Source organism: Henckelia pumila, chromosome 1, assembly GCF_033568475.1.
Source record: "Henckelia pumila isolate YLH828 chromosome 1, ASM3356847v2, whole genome shotgun sequence".
NCBI lineage: Eukaryota > Viridiplantae > Streptophyta > Magnoliopsida > Lamiales > Gesneriaceae > Henckelia > Henckelia pumila.
This window is the reverse complement of record NC_133120.1, coordinates 73,267,302-73,287,747: the sequence shown is the minus strand read 5'-3', so window position 1 is coordinate 73,287,747 and position 20,446 is coordinate 73,267,302. Positions and strand designations below refer to the sequence as shown.

The 20,446-nt window shown below is 34.3% G+C and overlaps 1 protein-coding gene across 2 annotated transcripts; it reads right to left on the bottom strand.

Moving 5' to 3' along the window:
- Positions 1–1,629: 1,629 nt before the first annotated feature.
- LOC140867594 (uncharacterized) lies at positions 1,630–19,473 on the bottom strand. Of its 2 annotated transcripts, XM_073272740.1 has the most exons (40): positions 19,330–19,473; positions 18,688–18,789; positions 18,524–18,603; positions 17,632–17,731; positions 17,403–17,510; positions 16,690–16,806; positions 16,322–16,472; positions 15,908–16,155; positions 15,581–15,769; positions 15,138–15,214; positions 14,910–15,027; positions 14,629–14,712; positions 14,419–14,514; positions 14,222–14,323; positions 13,138–13,206; positions 12,934–13,029; positions 12,755–12,862; positions 11,869–11,982; positions 11,567–11,650; positions 10,927–11,055; positions 9,636–9,834; positions 9,382–9,525; positions 9,257–9,300; positions 8,272–8,355; positions 8,104–8,172; positions 7,940–8,016; positions 7,393–7,462; positions 6,537–6,686; positions 6,102–6,167; positions 5,632–5,776; positions 5,213–5,277; positions 5,068–5,133; positions 4,417–4,510; positions 3,798–3,834; positions 3,659–3,716; positions 3,443–3,553; positions 3,157–3,224; positions 2,516–2,582; positions 2,365–2,433; positions 1,630–1,947 (listed from the first exon to the last, which is right to left on the bottom strand). In XM_073272740.1, the coding sequence occupies exons 2-40, from the start codon at positions 18,739–18,741 to the stop codon at positions 1,861–1,863; spliced, it is 3,894 nt and encodes a 1,297-aa protein (XP_073128841.1). In that variant the 5' UTR covers positions 18,742–18,789; positions 19,330–19,473; the 3' UTR covers positions 1,630–1,860. The 2 variants fall into 2 exon arrangements, with proteins under 2 accessions (XP_073128841.1, XP_073128789.1); XM_073272688.1 differs by lacking the exon at positions 19,330–19,473 and having other exon boundaries at positions 18,688–19,017.
- Positions 19,474–20,446: the final 973 nt, after the last annotated feature.

Genomic DNA, 20,446 nt, shown 5'->3' with positions numbered 1-20,446 from the left:
TATATTATTTCAGTAAACTATGGTATACCGCATTTTCAAACGCTATTAGTACCTTCCATTGTCCTCTTATGCTTTTAATTCTGCAATAATTATTGCATTTCTTACTTGTGAACATTGGCTCGTATATTATTTTCAGTCAAATCTGGTATAATGCATTTTCAAACACATTTAGTACCTTGCATTGTCTTCTTATGATTTCACTTCTCTAATATTTTACAGACATTATGATTTTAGTATAATTCTTTTAAGGACTGGTTGGCTTCTTTTTTCATCCACCAAATATCAAAGTTATCTGCCTTAAAATTTTGTTTCACTTATTGATGAAATTAAACGGATGATTTTGCATTCATGATTTGTTGACATTGGCACATGTTAACAGGAAAAAACCAGTGTAACCAACGAAATCAACTTTCATCAACAGTGATTGAAGAAAATACAATTAAGTTCGTTCTCGGTTTTCCCCCTTTTGCTCAATTCCACAACTTATGTTCAGCTACTCTTGGAACAAAATAAATAACATGAAAAAATCAACTCACTTGATACAATGGTAACCGACAGTGATGAAATTTTTGCACCTGGTTTTTTATTCTATTAACTTAAGTACTGCTTTTGATTACTACGCTTAACGGACAAATTCAGCCATTTTTTGTACTGAATTGGCAATTTCGTCTGGTTAGCATACTGAAAATGTAATCTGTTTTTGCTTCTAACTAAACTTCAAATGTAATAGGGTTTTTTCCTCCCAGTATTTGAGAATGAATCTCCTGTGTTTCTGAGCATGTCCCATTTTCAAATTTGGAATCCAACATCTACTGTGAATAATGTATATAATTGAACTGCTATAACCTATAAACCTGGGCCAACACCTCAAGTATTGAGGTGCTCATACCTAGTATATATATATATATATATAAAAGGACTTTTCAAATGCCCAATAATATTTTCTCACTTCGTCCTCGACCGGGTTTTAGCTGTTTTTGTTTTTTTGATTTTTCGCATAACTAAACACGGTACCGGATTTTAGTGATCGGGGACGAGTTGGACATCATTGATTGAACAGCTGAAAATTTCTAGATATATATATATATATATATATATATATATTCAATTTTTCAGCCCACACAACTATGAATTCTTGCCTTTTGGGCTTTTCCACATACTTTCTAAAGTTATTTATGTAATTTCATATGCTTGGTTCGTATAATTAATAACCTCTCATAGCTTGGTTTAATAAATATTTAAAACATTGTTTTTTTCCATTGTTTAATATAATGATTAACTAACACAAATGCTTATTTTATCTACGGAAAAGAGTGAGTATTGTTAATCAACTAAAAATTACTTTCAATTAGGAATTTATAGCTTTATCCTCATATTATTAGTCTTTTCTCATATGTAATTAATCATGTACGGAAGGCTATAAGCCTATACCACTTAGTTACTCTGGTATATGATTAAAAACTTTGAAGGTTTCATAGAAAAGAGAACATATCAAATTTCAAAATTCACTAAAATGTAGCCAACTGAATAAATTTGAAATTTATTAATATTGTTATCCTTTGAAATGTTTAAGTTTAATTCTATCATCTAAGCATATGGTCATACGAGCATCAAACATGACAAAAATAATTAGAATGAACCAATAATATTTCATACTATTGGATGATAATGATGGGCCTGGCTCAGTTACCCACAAATAATTGACTTCCCACTTCAATACCATATATTTCAATGAGAAAACTCAAATGCAACAACTTGAACCTACTTTACAATTGCATCACTACACCATATATTCATTCTGTACATGCAATTAGCCAGAAGTATGATCCTATCACATCTGTATTCCCTACCTCTGTGACATCAAAATTGCGACGATGTAGATGGTCGATCTTCTTGCTTCTCGATGAGCACACACCTTGATGGCGGACCAAACACGCTTAATAAAACCTGAAAGATTAGACGTGAGTAAATCTTACGCTCCTAAACACACATCTTAAAAGTCAGGACAATCGACAGATCAAACTGCGTGCTTTTTGAATTCAGAAAGCCATTATTGGGAGTTTCTTCATTTGCCGTTTAAAAGTTATGATGATTTAGATTGATATCTAGTGATGATTTTCAATGGATTTGCATCTAAAGTTTCAAATGGTATGTTATATGCCTGATCACACTTTATAAATGATTTATATAAATATTTTCCTTTCCTTTCCTTTTCTTTTTTTTTTTTAAACCAAAATGAATTATATAATAATGGGTACATATTTTAAGTTGGATAATATGGATCTTTAAGCTATATAGAATATAATTCAACATATTTTGATGGACAATAGTTACTGTGGCATATAGGAAAGTAGAGGATCTTACAGGCAAAAAGACAAGGCCATGCAAGAAACCCAGCAGCACCAAAGCTAAGTACATTTTGAAATAGTAAACCTGCAAAAAATAGTTGAGTAGCAGAACACAATGACTCTTTCTGATACTGATAGATGAATCTCAGTGAGAAAGGATCAAATACCACAAAAATTTCGGTTCTCGAAAAGCAAAGAACAAGCACTCCGACAAGCTTCGTAAGTGTGATTCCACTGCCATGAAAAACAGTAGGGAATTTGTCAGTCAAAAGGGCTTGAAAAGGCTTTTTCTTGAAAAATGATGACAATGCAACAATTTTCCTTGAAACATTATGCAGAGAAACTAATACATAGCTATATCATGTACTATCGAAAAGGAATCCTAGTTCAATTTTAACTTCATTTAACTTCTCGTCAGCCCTTTAATGAGGGTAAAGTCCGATCATGACCTCTTAACACATCATGTTTGAGGAACGACATGTGATAAAATCATAACCGAATAGTTCAGTATAGTTATACTAAATGGAAAAATTGCACGACTCACTGAGGTTTGAACTGAATGCATTTACAACATATGAAGTTTGAAATAAATTGATAATCCAAAAGATGCACAACCTCAGGGTTTACATGGTGCTCAGTAAAACTGGTGGTGGCTACAAATGCCCCTACAACTTCTCCTTCAAATACTACTGAGAAGATGCACCAACACACAGATGGTTCATATTTTTTAATGTTCTCTTTTCACCATTCACCACCTTTCAGATTGAGCAAATTAAACTTTCTTTAAAAGAAAAGGGAAAAGTCTAACCTGAAGACAGAAGCCCCCATTGTTGTAAGAGCCTCCTGCATCCGTTGATTCCTATCTCCACTAGCCACCTGTCATAAGAATGTAAATTTGGATCTTCACTCTTGAAAACCTAACAATAAAGAGCTGAAATAGTCTCCTTGAACATTTATCATGTCTCATACATTGAATTTTCAAGCATATGGTGTGGTAATGCACATCGCAGAATACAGTCTCCAACATGGAGAAAAAATATAATAAATTTGAAGCAAACATTATATCTACAAGAGAAGTGAGAAGAGAATCTGACCAAGAAAGCATGTGTTATATGCACACAGAATTCGACAGCAATACCCACTGACATTACAAGATTCACGACTGACACCGCATTCAGTTGTACATTCAGGATCGCCATTACTCCCTGAAAAGTTTCATTCCACGGATGAAAGCAAGTTTAAAACTTTAAATTCTTATTTCAAGGGTACGTGATAATTCCAACCTACAGACAAAAGAAAAAGAAATTTACCATCATATCCACAACGATCATTGCCAAAACAAGTAGAATTATGGCTGATGTCCACAAACTAAAAAAGGAAGGAAGTGAAGATAAAAAAATTAGAAACAGAAATAATTGCGTTGAGTATAATCGAGAGTAAAATACTGACCTGCATGTTATCACTAAGCAAACAACAAAAACCGCACCTGAAAAATTATAGAAACTCAAGTTTAACATGTGGAGAGTGCATCAGGCATCAGAAAAAAATGAATAAGTACGTGAGTGCCTGATTAAAAGGCATAGTTTACTTAATCAACAATCAATGCTTCATCTCAAGAGCGAAAGCAAGATCTCAAATGAATTGTAAGTCATGGGAATTGATCGAGGTTGATGTATACCCTGGGTTTACCCTTTTGTCCAGGGATAAAACAAAGCCGATAAATTATATCTATAAACTATAGAGACGACTCCTAATATAATAGACGTAATTTCAGTTCATTGTAAAGCATTTTCAATTTTCTAGTCTAAAATGCTTAGGCTAAAAGGAAGAAATTGTTTTTACTTTATTTGGATTTATGATCTAGTTTAGCTGCGGAATGCTAAGGTTTGTGCTTTTATGGTTAGCCTGTCATAATGGTTGGACATTAATGAAAGGACACGAGAGGGACAAAAAATGTCATAGCTAACAATGTACATATTGCATATAGCACCACTAACAATAATCACCGTGGAAATAATTGGACAGTCCAGATCAAGCGTAAATTGCAAAAAGAAAAAAGAAAACTAACCAATAGCTATGGAAAGATTGATCAACGCCGTCTTCCATATGCTAAGGTATTGCTCAAAGAACATGTAGAATACTGAATAGGGAAAAATTTCAATCTGCAATGGACAAAAATTGAGAGTCAGCATAGTCAGAACAGAATGGCATGCACTCTCTATGAAACAACTCTCTTCTTTACTCCCTCCCTCCCTTTCTTTCTGACACAATTCCGCCAGACAAAAAATTGGTCACGGCAGCACATGAGAATGATAATATTTTTGGCATATAATTTTCACTATCAGAGGTGTAACTGAATTGCATATATCTTCTCTTTCAATAGTCCAAGATATCAGCATTTCATAAAAAAGAAGAATCCATGAGTTTCCATAAAAGCCAAAATACAGTTGGAAAAAAAAACTAAAGATGATTTCTTCAGAACCAAACTATTAAAACAGAGAAATAGTATACAGAGTAAACAGACATTGATACAAACTTAATGAAGAAAGGAAAATAAATACGGACTTCATAAGTCAGAAAAAGGAGCTTCATCAAGAAAAAAGGGATCAGATCCTGAAAATGCATTCGCATTTTACGAATGATTCAGCTTGAGGACAAATTTCCTAACTAGATTGCCGAAAAAACCACACGTTTTATAGCTGTAATGCTCAATTATTACCTTTAAAGAATCCGACATTCTTGAACTAAAATCTCGCGCAGCCCTCATTGAGTTCACATAATCAACCTGAAAACCATTCAAGTTTAAAATTGCGATAATTTCAATTATTCATCATCATAATTTTTTCCTGACATATATGACTCACTTGTTTATTAAGCGGAGTGTGATATGTACGAAACGCCGAGGCTTGAATGATTCCATCTTCAAAGCCTGATGAAGCATGAACAATTTGATCAAGACTGTAGAAATAGGTAGATCTTTTACTATAATCTAAAACTATTTTGGGCTATCAAATTCAACAAAACCATATTAGAAAAAGATATACAATTGAAGAGAAAGTCTATGAGAAAGAAAAACCATGATTCTGTTTTCTGTCGTTATATCATGTCAGGAGAAAAGAAAAAAGTTGAATTGAGAAATCCACATAACCTCCATCACATAAAAGACAAATACCAATACAAACTAAATGTGTCCATATATGCTCAATACCAAGAGCCCACAAATCATGATATGGTGTAAACACATTCGCTAAGAAACAAAAACAGTTTTTTTTATAACATTCACCTTCAAGCTGAACATTGCCTGTATAAGCCCCTTTTCCACCTTTGGCACAATCAGCAGAAGGTAAAGCACTGAGGAACCACGGGAGCTTGTCCCGAAATTGAGATGTAGATGGACGATCATTTTGTAAATCAGAGTGCCGAAAACACTGAAGAATTCAATTATTAGTAGAAAGTTTTTACTAAATCTAAAGCATTAGCTGTTTAGAAAATTGATTTTCCACTGTTCCACTGCATCAATCAACCCACCTCCGGGGGAGTTGTGTGTTTGTGTGTGTGCGTGTGTGTGTCGTGGGGGGGGAGGGGGGGGAGTGGGGAGGGAGTGGGGATTGGGGAGGTTTGATTGGGGATGCTTGAATAGATAGAATACCAAAGCAAAATTTTGTTCCTAAACAAAATACTGCAGATATTTGAGAAGCATCAAGGCTGAATTATACGCGAAAATAAGCCTGATGATTGAAAGAACTATATTACCGTGGTACATTCTTTGCAGACAGGGCTTAGACCACAAGGACCATCGTCTGCCGAACAGCATGGAGGCTGGAAGAAATGTTCTATCAAATGTCAGAAAATCCTAGATATAGATTACGAAGTACATAATGAAAGAAACCTATTTGCACAATTTTCCTTTACAATTTCTAGCAACGTGGGGAATGGGATATAATAAATCACAATAAGTTCAAGATCCAAAATTTTACTTATCTTCCAGTAAACTACTAAGATGTGTTGCCGTGACTGAATTGCTACAAAGTCCTTCAAAATTAATGTTTTGTATGTTTAACAGAAAAAATAATAATAATAATATTATCACAAGCTCCATGAAGAAATGAAAATATTAAAGACAGAATAACAAGTGAAAATATTTGTCCTAGACCAGAAAGCATCAAGAAAAACAGCCAGATGAGAAACCTGATCATCCGGTGGGCAAAAGGTCCCATTCGTGAATTTCCTGCAGCAACCAAAGGCTTCAGGAGAGAGCCAAACAAGAAAATCATCAAGCCATGAAGCTGCAGGTTTAGCTATATAACTTGATTTGGGTACTAAAGATGCTCTAGCAATCTGTAGAATTCAGGAAGTCTCCAATTAGAAATATCATTTTTTTCTAAATAGAAATATTAATTAGTTAATTAGTTAAATAAGAAAATGTGACAGTTGCTCAGCTTGGTCGGCCGCTAAGTTCAGTTGGTTTGGACCGCACCAAATAAAGTTATATTGAGATATCACGAACTGACATAACAAAAATTAAACCAACAAAGAACAGTCTGCCCATACCAGCAAAATCACCAAACAGTATCAAGTCAAATTTTCAGTGTCTAACACCACTGAAAAATGCTCAACTACATAAATCTTCTCACAAGAAATATTTGTTGTCAATATTTTGGCATGCCTGAAGGGGAGGTAAAAAAACACATATATAGTCACAAAAATTTCAACCCCGAGCTGAACACATGTAAACATGATTTTCTGATGGCATGCTCATGCAAATGGACAAATCACAGGACCGATAAATTGGATCTCCATTGTATGATCAACTATCGACAGTTAACTGAGAAAAGCAAATGATGAACAATGGATAAGCTCTGAGAGAAGCTTAGACCAAAGAAAAGGGGCATAAAGTCATGAGTAATCAGGAAGGGCCAATCTAGGCGTCTTGTCTCAAGTTCAAGGGCTCTATAAACAGGAAAAAATATCTTGAAAAATATCACAGGCTTAAGAGTAAATCTAACTAAACTAAATCAGTCTATCCCCACGACAGTAGATTTACCTCATTTAAAAGAGAATTAGAATCACACTGGCTAATGGAACACAGCTGGTTAGTCTGACTTGATTCTGAACTGTGGAATTAAACAAACAAGAACATCATGAAAACATTAGTAATTTGAAAAAAAATGAGCACAATTCATAAATAAATATTTCGTTGTAATAGCGAGTAGATTTTCTTTTTTTTATATAAGAATAGAGAGTAGATTTTTCAAAATATGGCCTTGTGAATCTGAGATTTTTCCTCCAAAGACATAAAACTCTAATTATCCACATTCTCCAAGTAATAGGAATAATATCTGTCAGCAAGAAAACCTTAAAGCATTTTTCATATTAGAACAAACAAACAAACAAACAAAGACTATCAGCCATTTTTATTCATTTCTTCTTTAATATTTTCTTCCCTTTTGGCCTTCGGCTATGAGGTAGCACAAATAGTGTAAATAATTTGCTCAAAATAACACATTTATTTTGGAGATCTAGAAGGAAAAGAATTCACAGCATAGACACCAACTTAGAGACGTAGAGACAAACTATGATGACAAAAGCACCTGAAATTGTAGTTTTTCACGACAAAATAGAGTGGTGGTCCTATTCTGAGATATTCTGAAATATTATTGAAATAACCCTGCACAGAATGAAGATAATCATCAAGTTTCAATAAATTGACAAAAATATCATATACTATTTTTGGGAAAAATATTCAGCCTAAGACCTGAAGATATGAGTCTTGAGGTAGTACGATTTGCTGCTCTAAACCAGGTTCAATTCTTGTACATAATGCCTTCAAGGGTTAATACAGAAAAATCACCTCGTGTACAAAAGTGAAATAGCTACTAAAAAGAGCTTAAAAAATGCTGAAAGACGAGAGTAGACAACTTACTATGCTTGCCAGTGCAAAGGCAACAAAGATGCAGATAACCACTACTTTTACACCCCAAATATTCAGAAAGGGAGCATGACATTCCTAGACAAGGAAATGTAAGTAGTTATGTTTTCAGAAAATAAAATAAACACAAATTATTCCACAATTACAAAACTAACCAAAAACTATTTTTAATTACCCTCAAGCATTTCAAGGTCTCCGTCAAATGTATTAAAAAGTGAAAAAAAAAAGTAAACTGTGTCCATGCAAGATAACATCTTTTTCACCTTGGATATAATCAGAGAAGGGTGTGCATTAGATCTGCTACCTACTTTAGGTGCAAGCTTTTTCATCTTGAATATAATCAAAGGAGTGCATAGTTTAATCTGCTACCTAATTCAAGTGAAATTTACGAACAAAATACAAATTACCAAAATGTGCTGCTTTCATCAGGCAGGCGAAAAAACCTTTTTACAACCATGCTACATGTTTAAACAGAGATTTGAAGACCTGATAATAGCCAAATAGGTCGAGAAGTATTGTTAAAAGGTTAATCTACATGTTTTAACAAAGACTTGAAGACCTGATAAATAGCCAACTAGGTCGAGAAGTATTGTTAAAAGGTTAATCTACTGTTTTTAAGAATCGGAACTGCCCAAGTCTGCTTTTGTCAGGTGATGGAACTGTGAGAGTTGTTTATACTTTTGAGTTTATAGTAAGTATCAGTCCTGTGGACACTAACGCTAAGTGCTAAGGCTATCCTTTGATATTTTTACCTTGGGTTTTAGGTTGTACAAGTGGAGAAATATTTGTACATACTCCTTTGGGTTCATACAAACTGTCCAAGAAAAATACTAGGCTAGTCTGATTTCTGGAGATCTATTAAAGCTGTAATATGTAAAATTGCAAATCAATTTATTTGTCACAAGAAATATAACTCATCTCCTTTGTTACCAATGACCACCCGCACCGCCCAAAAAAACAAAGAACAGTCATCAATTACCTTCATATATCGAGCTAGCATACCAGGCTTCTGCAGATGTATGCCTGCATTTTCAGACACTTTTGTGCTTATTTATCAAATTAAAAATCAATAAGAATGGACCAGATAGGAAGCAGAAAAAGTACCCTTGTCCTGGTCAGCATTTGAATTAGATACTTTAAAGCAAGGAAAGCAATCAATCCTGTTGTCCTCTGCTCTCAAAAAGTCAAAAGCAATCAAGGCGACAAAAGCAGTAACTTGCAGAAGGAAATCCAAGAGGACAGCCAGTGCTGCGAACCAAGTTCATGAACAAATTAAAAAGTCATTATGTCTATAATAGGTTGAAAATTACTCCATCCACTTCTGCAAAACCATTATTATGGCCTATTAGAGTTCTAACCTGCAAACATAGAAAATACACGGCAAGCTGGCATTGGGATAAAACTTCCGACCGCAAATGCCAGTACCTCTGAGAGAGAAGCTAATGTTATAGATGGCCCAACTTCAACAAGTGCATTGCTAATGCGTCCCTCTATGGGCAATTCTAACTGTTGGCGTTTAACTGCATGAACCAATATGCACATGTTGTCCACCCCAACCTGATAAAACATGAAACAACAATGAAGTCACCAAGTGTAGAAATGATTTGATGATTTAAGGGAAAGAAACTAAATTCTCAAATGCTATTGTTACAGAAATTAAGGATCATTAGCTTATATTTGACAATTTAGGATAAAAGTGTATATACAAGCTGCTCTTCAGACAGCCTTACATATATTCTTGCCGACACTTATGTTACAAGGTGAAGATGGAAAAGCTAGTCGAGCTGTTCAGACCACAGTTGAATAAATTGAGAGTCAAACAACAGTTTTCCATGGCTCTTTGTCTGAGAAATTCAATCACCTAGAGAATTTCAGTTAGATGCTATGAGCATTTGTTTAGCAAGCCAAGCTTTGGAGGATTTCACACAAGACAATCCTAAGCAGCCGGTGCCTCAAACTGACTGTATTTTTTCATTATCCTAGAAAAGTAGCTGATCTTGAACAGTCATAAAAAAATACTATAACCAAAAATCTTGATGAGAATTAACCTTCGTTAAAGTTAGTTTATCTGCAGAGCTAATTTATCTGTTTACATTCTAACAAGTTTAGATAATTTTCACCAAAAATGCATATAAACATATCAAGAACTTGGCAATATCTTCTTAGAGAGGGGAAGATACGAGTCTCTTTCGTTAAAAACTTTATCACTGAACTTCATTCCCACCTACAAGGTAGAGTAAAAAATTCGATAACAAAGCATCTTTTGATTTCTCAATATTCTTTACAGCTTCATAAAATCCTACTCTTTATATTAGTGCATCTTTAAGACCTTTTAGTCACAGATTCCAGAGGTCGAAATATCCACCATTTGTGAGTTACTGTTATTTGACTCTTCCCAAAACGAAGTAATAGGAGGGAACTTGTTCTTTGAATATGCCAAAAATTCTAACGAAACTCAAGTAAATTGTAGTGCAAACAAAAGCTAAAACAATGGATGAAAACTGAATGTCCTTGCAGCGCAACACTTTCATATTCTTACTGTGAGCAAGTAAATCTTATCCCCAAAAAAAAAAAGAATTGAGCATGAAACGTTGCAAATAGAAGCACGTGAAGTTAAGTGATTCAAGGATGTATGAGATTAAGACTTACCGCTAAAACAAGGAAGGGAATGACTTCCATGATTATAAGTGTTGATTTCACACCAATTGCACTGAAAAACCCAACTGACCCAAGAACCGAGAGCATGACAAGCAAAACTCCTGAAAGGCCAAGTAATACCTGCATACAAGAGAAGAAAAAATTATGCATCGAGTTGATGTTTGGAGATCAAAACGGGGTAATAAATTAAGAGCAGTATCTACAACATCAAGTAATGTCACTGAGCAAAAAAATTGGAATAAATTTTATCGAGCCCAGATGACGTAAAATATTCTTCTTTGCTAAATGATATAGGATTTCCAAGCTGAATTGTGTATAGCCCACCTTCCTTTATTGCATGCAAAAGGACTATTAAAATAGCTTTCATCAATGTTTCGAAATGGAACGAATAGCTAAAACTTCAAGATTATTCATTTCCAAAGTAAAGCATTTTTACTCTAATACAAACATGCAGGAACATTAAACTTCATTATTCTGCGATGACTAGAAGAGTCAAGAAAGTAAAGACCATGTTAATGCACAGGAAACACATAAACTGGAAGATAGCACGTATATTAGCCTATGTCAAGATGTAACTCGGTAGACATAGATTTTCGTACGAGGTGCATACAAGTTTCTCTGTGAACCATACCTTGGAGGAAATATAAAAGGAAGAGAAACGACGAGTATCACCAAGTGTCAGAGATATGTATGCAAACATTACGAGATAGCTGATCTGAAACAGAAAACAAATATGTAAGAACAGTATGAATAAGCCACTAAAATTTAAAACATAACGGTAACTTTATTTGCCAGATTTAATATTATATTAAAACAATTTTCAGTCTGAAAATTGTGAAAGTAAAAGAGGGTTTACATTCCTTTGGCGAGGCTAGTTTTGTTAAATGTCGTGCGGAAGTGTGCACAAGTAGGGTGGAAAAGATTAATCTGTACCACAATAGTAATAGCATCTGCAGTGCTTTCTCTTTTTAATTCTTCTTCAACAGAGCTTTCTGATGAAAAAGCAAGTGTCAAATTCCTAGACTGAACCATTGGTAGGAGCTCCTCCTGCATAAAGAGAACTTATTAAGGATCCCAAGCATTAGAACGGAACAGAGTGAAATTTAAAATAGGTCTTGTATGTATTGATGGGGAAGTACATATGAACAATAATTAATTTCCAAATTCCTCTTCTACGCTGGCCAGAAAAGGGATAATGCGTCTATCATGAGAAAAATTAATGGAGCAAGGCATCATCAGTACATATGGAGATAATATATCCTAAATCTTATTTTGCTGCCGAATAAAAGGAGCAATTTGTCTAGTGTCTACTATCATATTAGTAAGCAGACAACAAATAGAAAATCCACATATGACTTTAACTTTGATAACTCTATTTGAAATGGAACAAACAAAAAGGAAAGAATAAAGAATATTTTTTAAAAAAACATGGAAAGGCACCTCATATACAGAATTCCCAAATCCATTTCATTTTAAATTAACTTTTGTAAATTGTTTGTGGATGAAACATGCTCAACTGTTGTGCAAACTTGATGCCTCCCAAAACTGATACTTCCTTACATTTACGCTTCTCACGTGAAACAACCAAGGGCTAATATGCAAATTTGTATCAAGGGCAGGGAAGTTGTTCTTAGACGTGCCCAAATAACTTTTGTAAAAAATTAAGTATCGTGAAACTAGTACATGGATTAATTGCCAAGACAAAACCGATGAATTGGCTCACAGTGAAAGATAACAATAACCTTATACTGACAGAGCTTTATTGATTGAGAAGCAATGGGCAACTTAGACAGTAACAAAAATGAGAAGAATTATGAACCTTTGCTAGCTGAATGAAAGCTTTCTCCCATGCCACAGCTCTTTTGGTATCATTCCCTTCTTTATCGATGGCATTGTTCACAGGATAGGTCACAATGAATGCAGAAGCCTATTTAAAATTAGGTTTGTACTTTATGCATACTTGCAATATCAACTAACAAAAGTAACAGCACGCTTTACCTCTGAATAGTTACTTCCTGAAAAACCACCAAGAGAGGTGGTTGGATCAAGGGGAGCTTGAAATGCACTCAAGCATGTTTCTGCTGAGGAATATTGCTACAAGAAACATCCAGATTACAAAATACAGTCAGAAGGATCAAGTACTAATTAGGAAGAAAGAGCTTTTGAATATTGATGTATAAGTATGGAGATCTCTAAAGATACCTGGAAGCAGTATTCGACGTGATCGATACCTCCAAAGCTATCATAATTTCCAGAATCCATCTTAAAATACTGTCATCAACTAAGTTTCATTAGTTGCCTGATAATACAACATCTCATGGAAAACTATTGAATATAAATCATCACAAAATGATACAATTTCTAAGCCATATAACATTACAGAGTCAGCCCAACCATACTTATACATACAAGAAAACTGGAGATAAAAATAAAATTAAAATAAAGAAAAAAAACAGCTAATTGTTGAGAAGGGTTGTTTTAAGACCATTTTAATTCCGTACACATGAGCAGTGGCAGAATTCATGGTTCTAACAATTTTCAATGGCATGAAGCCATGAACAGACTTCAAATGAATATGAAGCTTCTGCATAGATTATTGCCTAAAAGAACTCGAAGTTAACAGAACATAAAATAGACAGCCTAAACTGAAATGTTTCCAACTACTCTTAGATGATAAGAATAAAAAAATTCCAATTCGTATTTTTTCAAGTTTTCCAGTATTTTAGCAATATGCTTTCGGTCTTCACAGAATAATAGATAACCTTAAGTTTTAAATTCAATAATCATAATACAATTAAATGACACATACATAAACTTGTATACCAAATCTGCAGAAGGAGACACAATCTGGCAAGATTCAGCTAATGCAATCGTGAAGATCTACATGATCTATAGAGGACTCATTATCTTATAATCCCACGAACGTCAATAATTTCAATCAAACCCAGTAACCAAAAGATCATAACGCTAAAATAGAATTCAGTCAAGAAAATCTTGGAATCATTCTCAAAGTCATGCCCTGATCCTAGTACAATATTCTTCAGCATCATGCTACATTAGTTACGGATGGATATACTTGTGTAAATAAGGCAAGCCAGTTATTTCTCTAGTACTCTCCGTGTACAAAACAAATGGCTATAACGTGTCTGTAAGTAGTTCAATGTTGGACACAGGCAATCGTTTCTTGGTACAAGAGATAGATAACTTTGAACCGCTCTTTTGCTTAAAACATGATAAAATTGGAAACATTTGCAATAAATTATTCAGTTTTGATAAAGCATCATACCTGAAGAATGCTCTGCGTGGCACAATCCTTGCCAAGTGGTTTCATGCAAATGTCTGTCAGAGATACCGTTGTACCAGAATAGTTAGCTCTGATCGCATCCACCTATTGAATTGATGATATAGATTGTTTTCTCTTCAAAATCATAGAAGTCAAATAAGTACAAAATTAAATAACCAAAATTAGAAGTAAAATGCTACCTTTTTCTGAATATCAAAGAGTAAATTTATATTGCTTTCTGTCACAATGCTGGGTGCTTTTCCATGGGAAGAGTCTGGAATTGTTGCTATAATGACCTGAAATATTTTCCGAATTAAATTCTCGATCTCTATATACTTTATTCTTTTCTTTCTTTATTAATTTTTTTTGGGTGTAGGCAGGAGCTGAGATGCATCGCTAATGTACAATACCTGCTCGATTCTGTAGAAAGGTGCAAGTTGGCTATCAAAGAATTGTTTCTCTTCAGCAGCTCTACTTCCTGGACCTACCCATAGCTGTAATGATAGTGATGCAAGAACACCAAGTCATTTGTACTGATACATATAAATAAGTTATTTCATAGATAATCTCTCGAGGACATGATCAATTGACAGAGAAAACTGACAAAGATCAGCACAGTATAGTGTTTCAAAGTAGTTTTTTTAGTGGATAACATATATGAATCCAATAAATTTCAGAAATCATATTATACCTTTTCAGGCCTTGTCTCTACTTGAAAAGGAATAAGACCCAAGCAAAGCAAAAGAACGATTGCCACTGACGAACACAATACCAGTACTGGATTCCTAGCCACCCATGTCCCATATCTCCTGAAACAGACATCAGTTCCAAACCATTTCAATGCATCATTCAGAAACCAAAAGAACAAGCTTGCACAATTATAGGTAAAAATAGTTGACTAAACTCCATGGAAAATGACCTGTAAAATTTTGACATGTAACCTTGAACTATTGAAAGTTGCACACCATTGGTAATTTGGGGAACATCCTCAAGCATCTGAAAATTGGAAATAAAAATCACTCAAGTAATATCACAAGAAAAATTGTCAAAAAGAATCAAAAGATGGCAAGGTTAATTGAATCAGTAAAATGATTCAGAGAAGCACTCAGAAAATAGTGAATGATATGAAGAAGGTATAACTGTAAAATCTTCTCAATGATTTAATAATGACACAGAAGCTTTGCATCAACTTCTAATGTGTAGAATAGCATTCATATAAAGAAGAAATAATTAAAAATGTTTCTTCATTCATTTGGCGGCACATAAATCACAGGTGAAAGACCACTAAATATCATGATGCAAAGGAAGAATGCATCATTAAAGGGACAAACATCTCATTCAGAGGCTCAAATTGGTATGCACCTGCATGGGAACATTCTCATCTTTTTGACTGTTAACACGCCGAACAACACCACTGTTGGGGACATTGATCAATGGTTTAGTTCTAGACATGGGACTTCCTTTTCTTTTCCTGTGAAAGAAAGCCCATACAAGAAACAAGGATACCAGTACTATGTACAGTATCGCTACGGCAACTTCAATACATTTTGCCTGCATTTATCAAGAATGGAAAGTGAATTAGCTACACGTAGTTCACAAACATGGAAGTATACTGAAAGTTACAACCTCTAAACCTCCTAGTCGAATGAATCATAAACTATAACGCATTAATAAAGATATATCTCTCACCTTTAAAGACCCGATTCTTACTGAACATGAACCTTTCTTGGGAGGAGAAAGAGGAGCAGAATTCAAACAAATAGCAGAGGAAGGACAATCACCACATGAACAACCCAATGAAGTGTCACCACATGAATATGTAGACACGTTCATAGGCTTCATCATGGATGACTCAGGGGCACTAGACAAAATATTGATCGCATATGGTGATCCAATTGCACCAGGGCTTGCTTTTTTGCCTAGAAATGTGTACCACTCTGCCAAACATGATTAATAACCAGTTAATTAGACAACCCAAAAAAAAAAAAAACAAGACCCGAAAATCAGATGGTGATAAAATGGATGATCAAGTAGAATAGGTGTAATCACAAGTATGTCTTCTTGTATGATACCTAGACTGTGATAAAATCAGTAGAAGTTTACCATGAAAATTTCTTGCACCAGCCCCGATAAAGTCCATGGCTCGAGTATTCATGGTACCAAATTTTACTTCCTTGCAAGAATCAAATAATCCTTGCCCAAAAGTGTCGGCTATGTAAAAGTCAATACCATCCACAGTCAAATTCTTCTTAACCTGGAGAACAGGTAACATAAAAGAAAGGGAAAACACAAAAAAGATATTAGGATATCAAAAAACAAGGAGGGGAAAACTCATCAATACATGCATACAATACATATCCAAATAATTTTTACTGAAGAGAAAGAAAGTGAAACTAAGGTTACCATGCTCTTTAGAAGTAGCATAGCAATTTTACTGAAGTTGAAAACATGATTAAAGTTGAGTTGCTCACCTTGGCGATAGAAGTCACATTAATAAACTGACTCTGGTAAGGAGAACATGTAAGTTCGCAGAATAGATTCAGGAAATTTCTCAAGCATGCTGGACAGCCTACAAGGAAAGGAATAGCCTGCAGCATGTATACCTTTAAGTGATTTGCATTTTCAAGATAAACATTACAGTAACAAAACGCAACCACTCTGAGTGAACATAATATAAAATTATTTTATTTTACACAATCATCAAAAAGTGTAAATTATTCAACCAAATTGCCTTGACATGATATCAAATTTCAGTGTTCCCATGAATAAAATTCCATTGAAAAAGCAACATAAAATAAGCTTTCTCAACTGCAGTTTGGCCACTGCTCACTCTCATGTAAGCCATCCAAGCAAAACTCCAGCTTCCAAGTACAAATTTTTATGAGCAAAAGATAAAGTAAGAAAGAGAAATATTATTCTAACAACTCCTTCAGTTTTGCATCACATACTCTAATTAGAAAGTAACTAAAGCCATTGACAATCAATAAATTAAGCCATTGACATTGAATTTATAAAAATAAATTATACGAGTTTCACTGCTTCACAGGTATTCCTTTGACAATCAATAACCACCTATTGTATCACAAAAGATAGAGTCCATGCAGCAAATCATCACACAACAAAAATTTCGGTAAAGGAAAAGCTGGAACTGTGTCATTGAACTACAACAATTTCAGTTTCTTACTTGCTGAACTTGTGCCCGTAAAGTATCGAACTGTGCCGCCGTACAACAAACATTTCCAGTAATTGTTGGGCACAAACTTTGAATCTTTGCTGACAGCAAATCATCAGGCTTTTGGAACAAAAGCAAAAATTCAGTATGAAACAAATACCAATCAGATATATAGTGAAGAATTGAGCAGTTATGACAACTAGAACACTGGTAATCAGTTTAACAGAGGCAAATATTATACCTTGACAGATGGAGAACCAAAAGGGCAGTTCAGAACTTTACCATCACTACGAGTTCCACAAATGTCATACATGGCACAGTACTCTTCAGAATGTCTTTGTCTAATGATCAAAAACATAGATATCAATCAGTAACGATCAATACAAGCTATCAATCCGCATACTCAGCAATCTATCATTAAAATTAAAAAAATTACAAAATTAGATTCTGAGTAACTAGTTATTATTTTAACTGTTTTTTTTTTCATATCATACAAATATTCAAAACGAATCCTAAACCATCCAAGAGAATTTTAAAAAATCAATATATCTGGCAGGTATCAACATGTTTTCTCTTAGTCTTGACAGATGAAGAATATGGTTCAAAACTTAGGTGGATATAACGGGGTTGAGTAGGGGAGGGAACCCAAATTTAAAGGGCAAAAAAAACTTTTGAATGATTTTCTGAATATATAAATTTTGTAACTCGATGCTCCAGCTAAGCTCCTGAATCCACATCCTAGTCTAAACCGTTTATTAATGCGCAAATCATCCGGTTTGTGTTCTTTACTTCCAAGAAACTCACACAGTCCACTTCTTTCAACAACTTAAAAGACAATTTACTTCACCATGAAAATATTCAGCCTTTCAGAGCTGCTGTTGACCGTTACCCTCATGTTAAAATCAAATTTCAAGACAAAGATCTGAGTTTTGGCATCTACACCAAATATTCCCCGAACTAACTTTTCCCCCCTGTGCATGTCTCTACACGGACAACTGTTACGGAGCTAAAAAAGACATCATAAGTAGAATAAAGCAACTCAAAACCAAGACCCAAACATGAGATAGACCATCTTAAATCCACCCCAAACACTCAATTAGCACACCATTTCCCAAACAGGTAACAGAACTTACCCTCCCGTTGCATTGGCGTCTAACAGGAACCTTGTACCAGAAATCTCCGCACTCACCATCGACGCCACAACAAACAAAACCTGCAATCCCATGATTCTCCCACAAAATCAAACCACAGTAAGCCACAGCAGAAAAAAGATCACCCCACTGGAAAAAAAACTCACCGCAAACAAGAAACTCCAGACGACCCTCATTTTCATCCAGTGTGACGAGTCCATACACAGAAAATGGAACTTCAATCCAATAAAAAAATCCAATCTTTGCACCTGCAACAAGAATACACCGACGTATGTACTATATCACGATGATGATCTTACAAAAACTGAATCATGGATCAATGGTGTGGGAGAAGAGCGGAGATTCAAGGGTCAATGCAAAAGGGAGTTTATATGTAGAGAGCAATAAATACAAAGAGTAATATATATATATACATCATAAGTATACATATTTTGTGGGTATATATACATATTATATATAGGCAGTGAGAGTGGTGAGAGTTTAATGTAGAAGATTATGCACGAGTTTTAAGGCGAAAAACCGACAGGGGACGAAATCAAAATCCAGAGGATTATCGTATCGTGGTTGGACCAAAATGCCCCTGCTTTCGGCTCCTTTCCTGAATCATGTTTTTGCCCATGCTCACCTTCCTTTTTTGGAGATTAAGAAGCGAAGATGGCAAATTTTAATATTTTAGTGCTGAAATTTTTAGATTTGTTTTGTGAGCTAAGCATGGAGTTTTTTTTATGAATATGTTTATTTAAATTAGATTAGTTATGACATCATGACGAAAAATAAAATAATTTCACCTGTTAACTTAGATTCTTCGTTAACAAATGAAAAAGTTTTCAGTTTTCCTCGAACGAAAAAACCTAAAAGACGAACGATTAAGGGGCGTCGGAGAGGTCAGCGACGGAGCCCCTCTAAGGTTCGAGAGGATACTCAGAAAGAAGACGACGATGGTGATGAAATGAATGAATAAATGAATGAATGATAATAACATGTCATTTATACGGTTCAAATTAGTGTGAGAATTTATTGTTAGTCCAGAGATATCCCTTAATTTAAGGTGTATTTATGGTGTGGATACTGTTTTTGCCACAACTTAATGAGATACCCTCATTGCTTACAATGATTTTATGATAGTTATTCCATCATATCCATTTTATGAGCTAATATGGAAAAATATATTGTGGTGCGTCTCCTGATATAACAAAATATTATTTTATAGGTATCAAGTGTGTTTGTTTTTCTATTTTTATAAAGTGAGAATACGCATGCAATCGCTTCATGTCGGTGCGTACTGGGTAAATTTTTGGACTAACACAATAACCTGCAATCTACGCTAGCCAAGTAAACTACGCTAAGCAAACTCCGTGCGACAGGTGAATCGAAAAAAGTTTTGTGCACACAATATGCATATATAAGTTTTGTGTATAGTAATTGTAATTATTAAGTAAGATACTTGATGTCAATTAGATGTTTGATTTATAAAAGTTCAACGATTCCATGTTTTGTGTATAATATTTTGTGATTAGTTTATATCAAATACGCAAAGAAATAAATTTCGAGACCTTCTGGGTTGTTTTTTTTTATTTTTTGTCAAACACGAGCTTATAAGTTATTTCGAAAAGATTCTAAATAAACAACTGTTTTTTTTATAAAAAAAAAAACAAAAACAAAGAAATAATATTGTGATTTGGAGAGAGTAGAGGAAATCTCATATGCCCGATATTTTAACCAGTCATCGCATCATAATATAGTAATATACCATTTTTGATTAAATTTTGCGTGTGAGTTTTAAAATTTTTTATACAATTATTCTCACGGAAAAATAGAAAAAAAGTTATCTATAAAATTGTTTATTTATATTTTGGTTTTACAAATATTCAAAGATAGAGTCGTGGTTTTGTAACTTATAAGTTA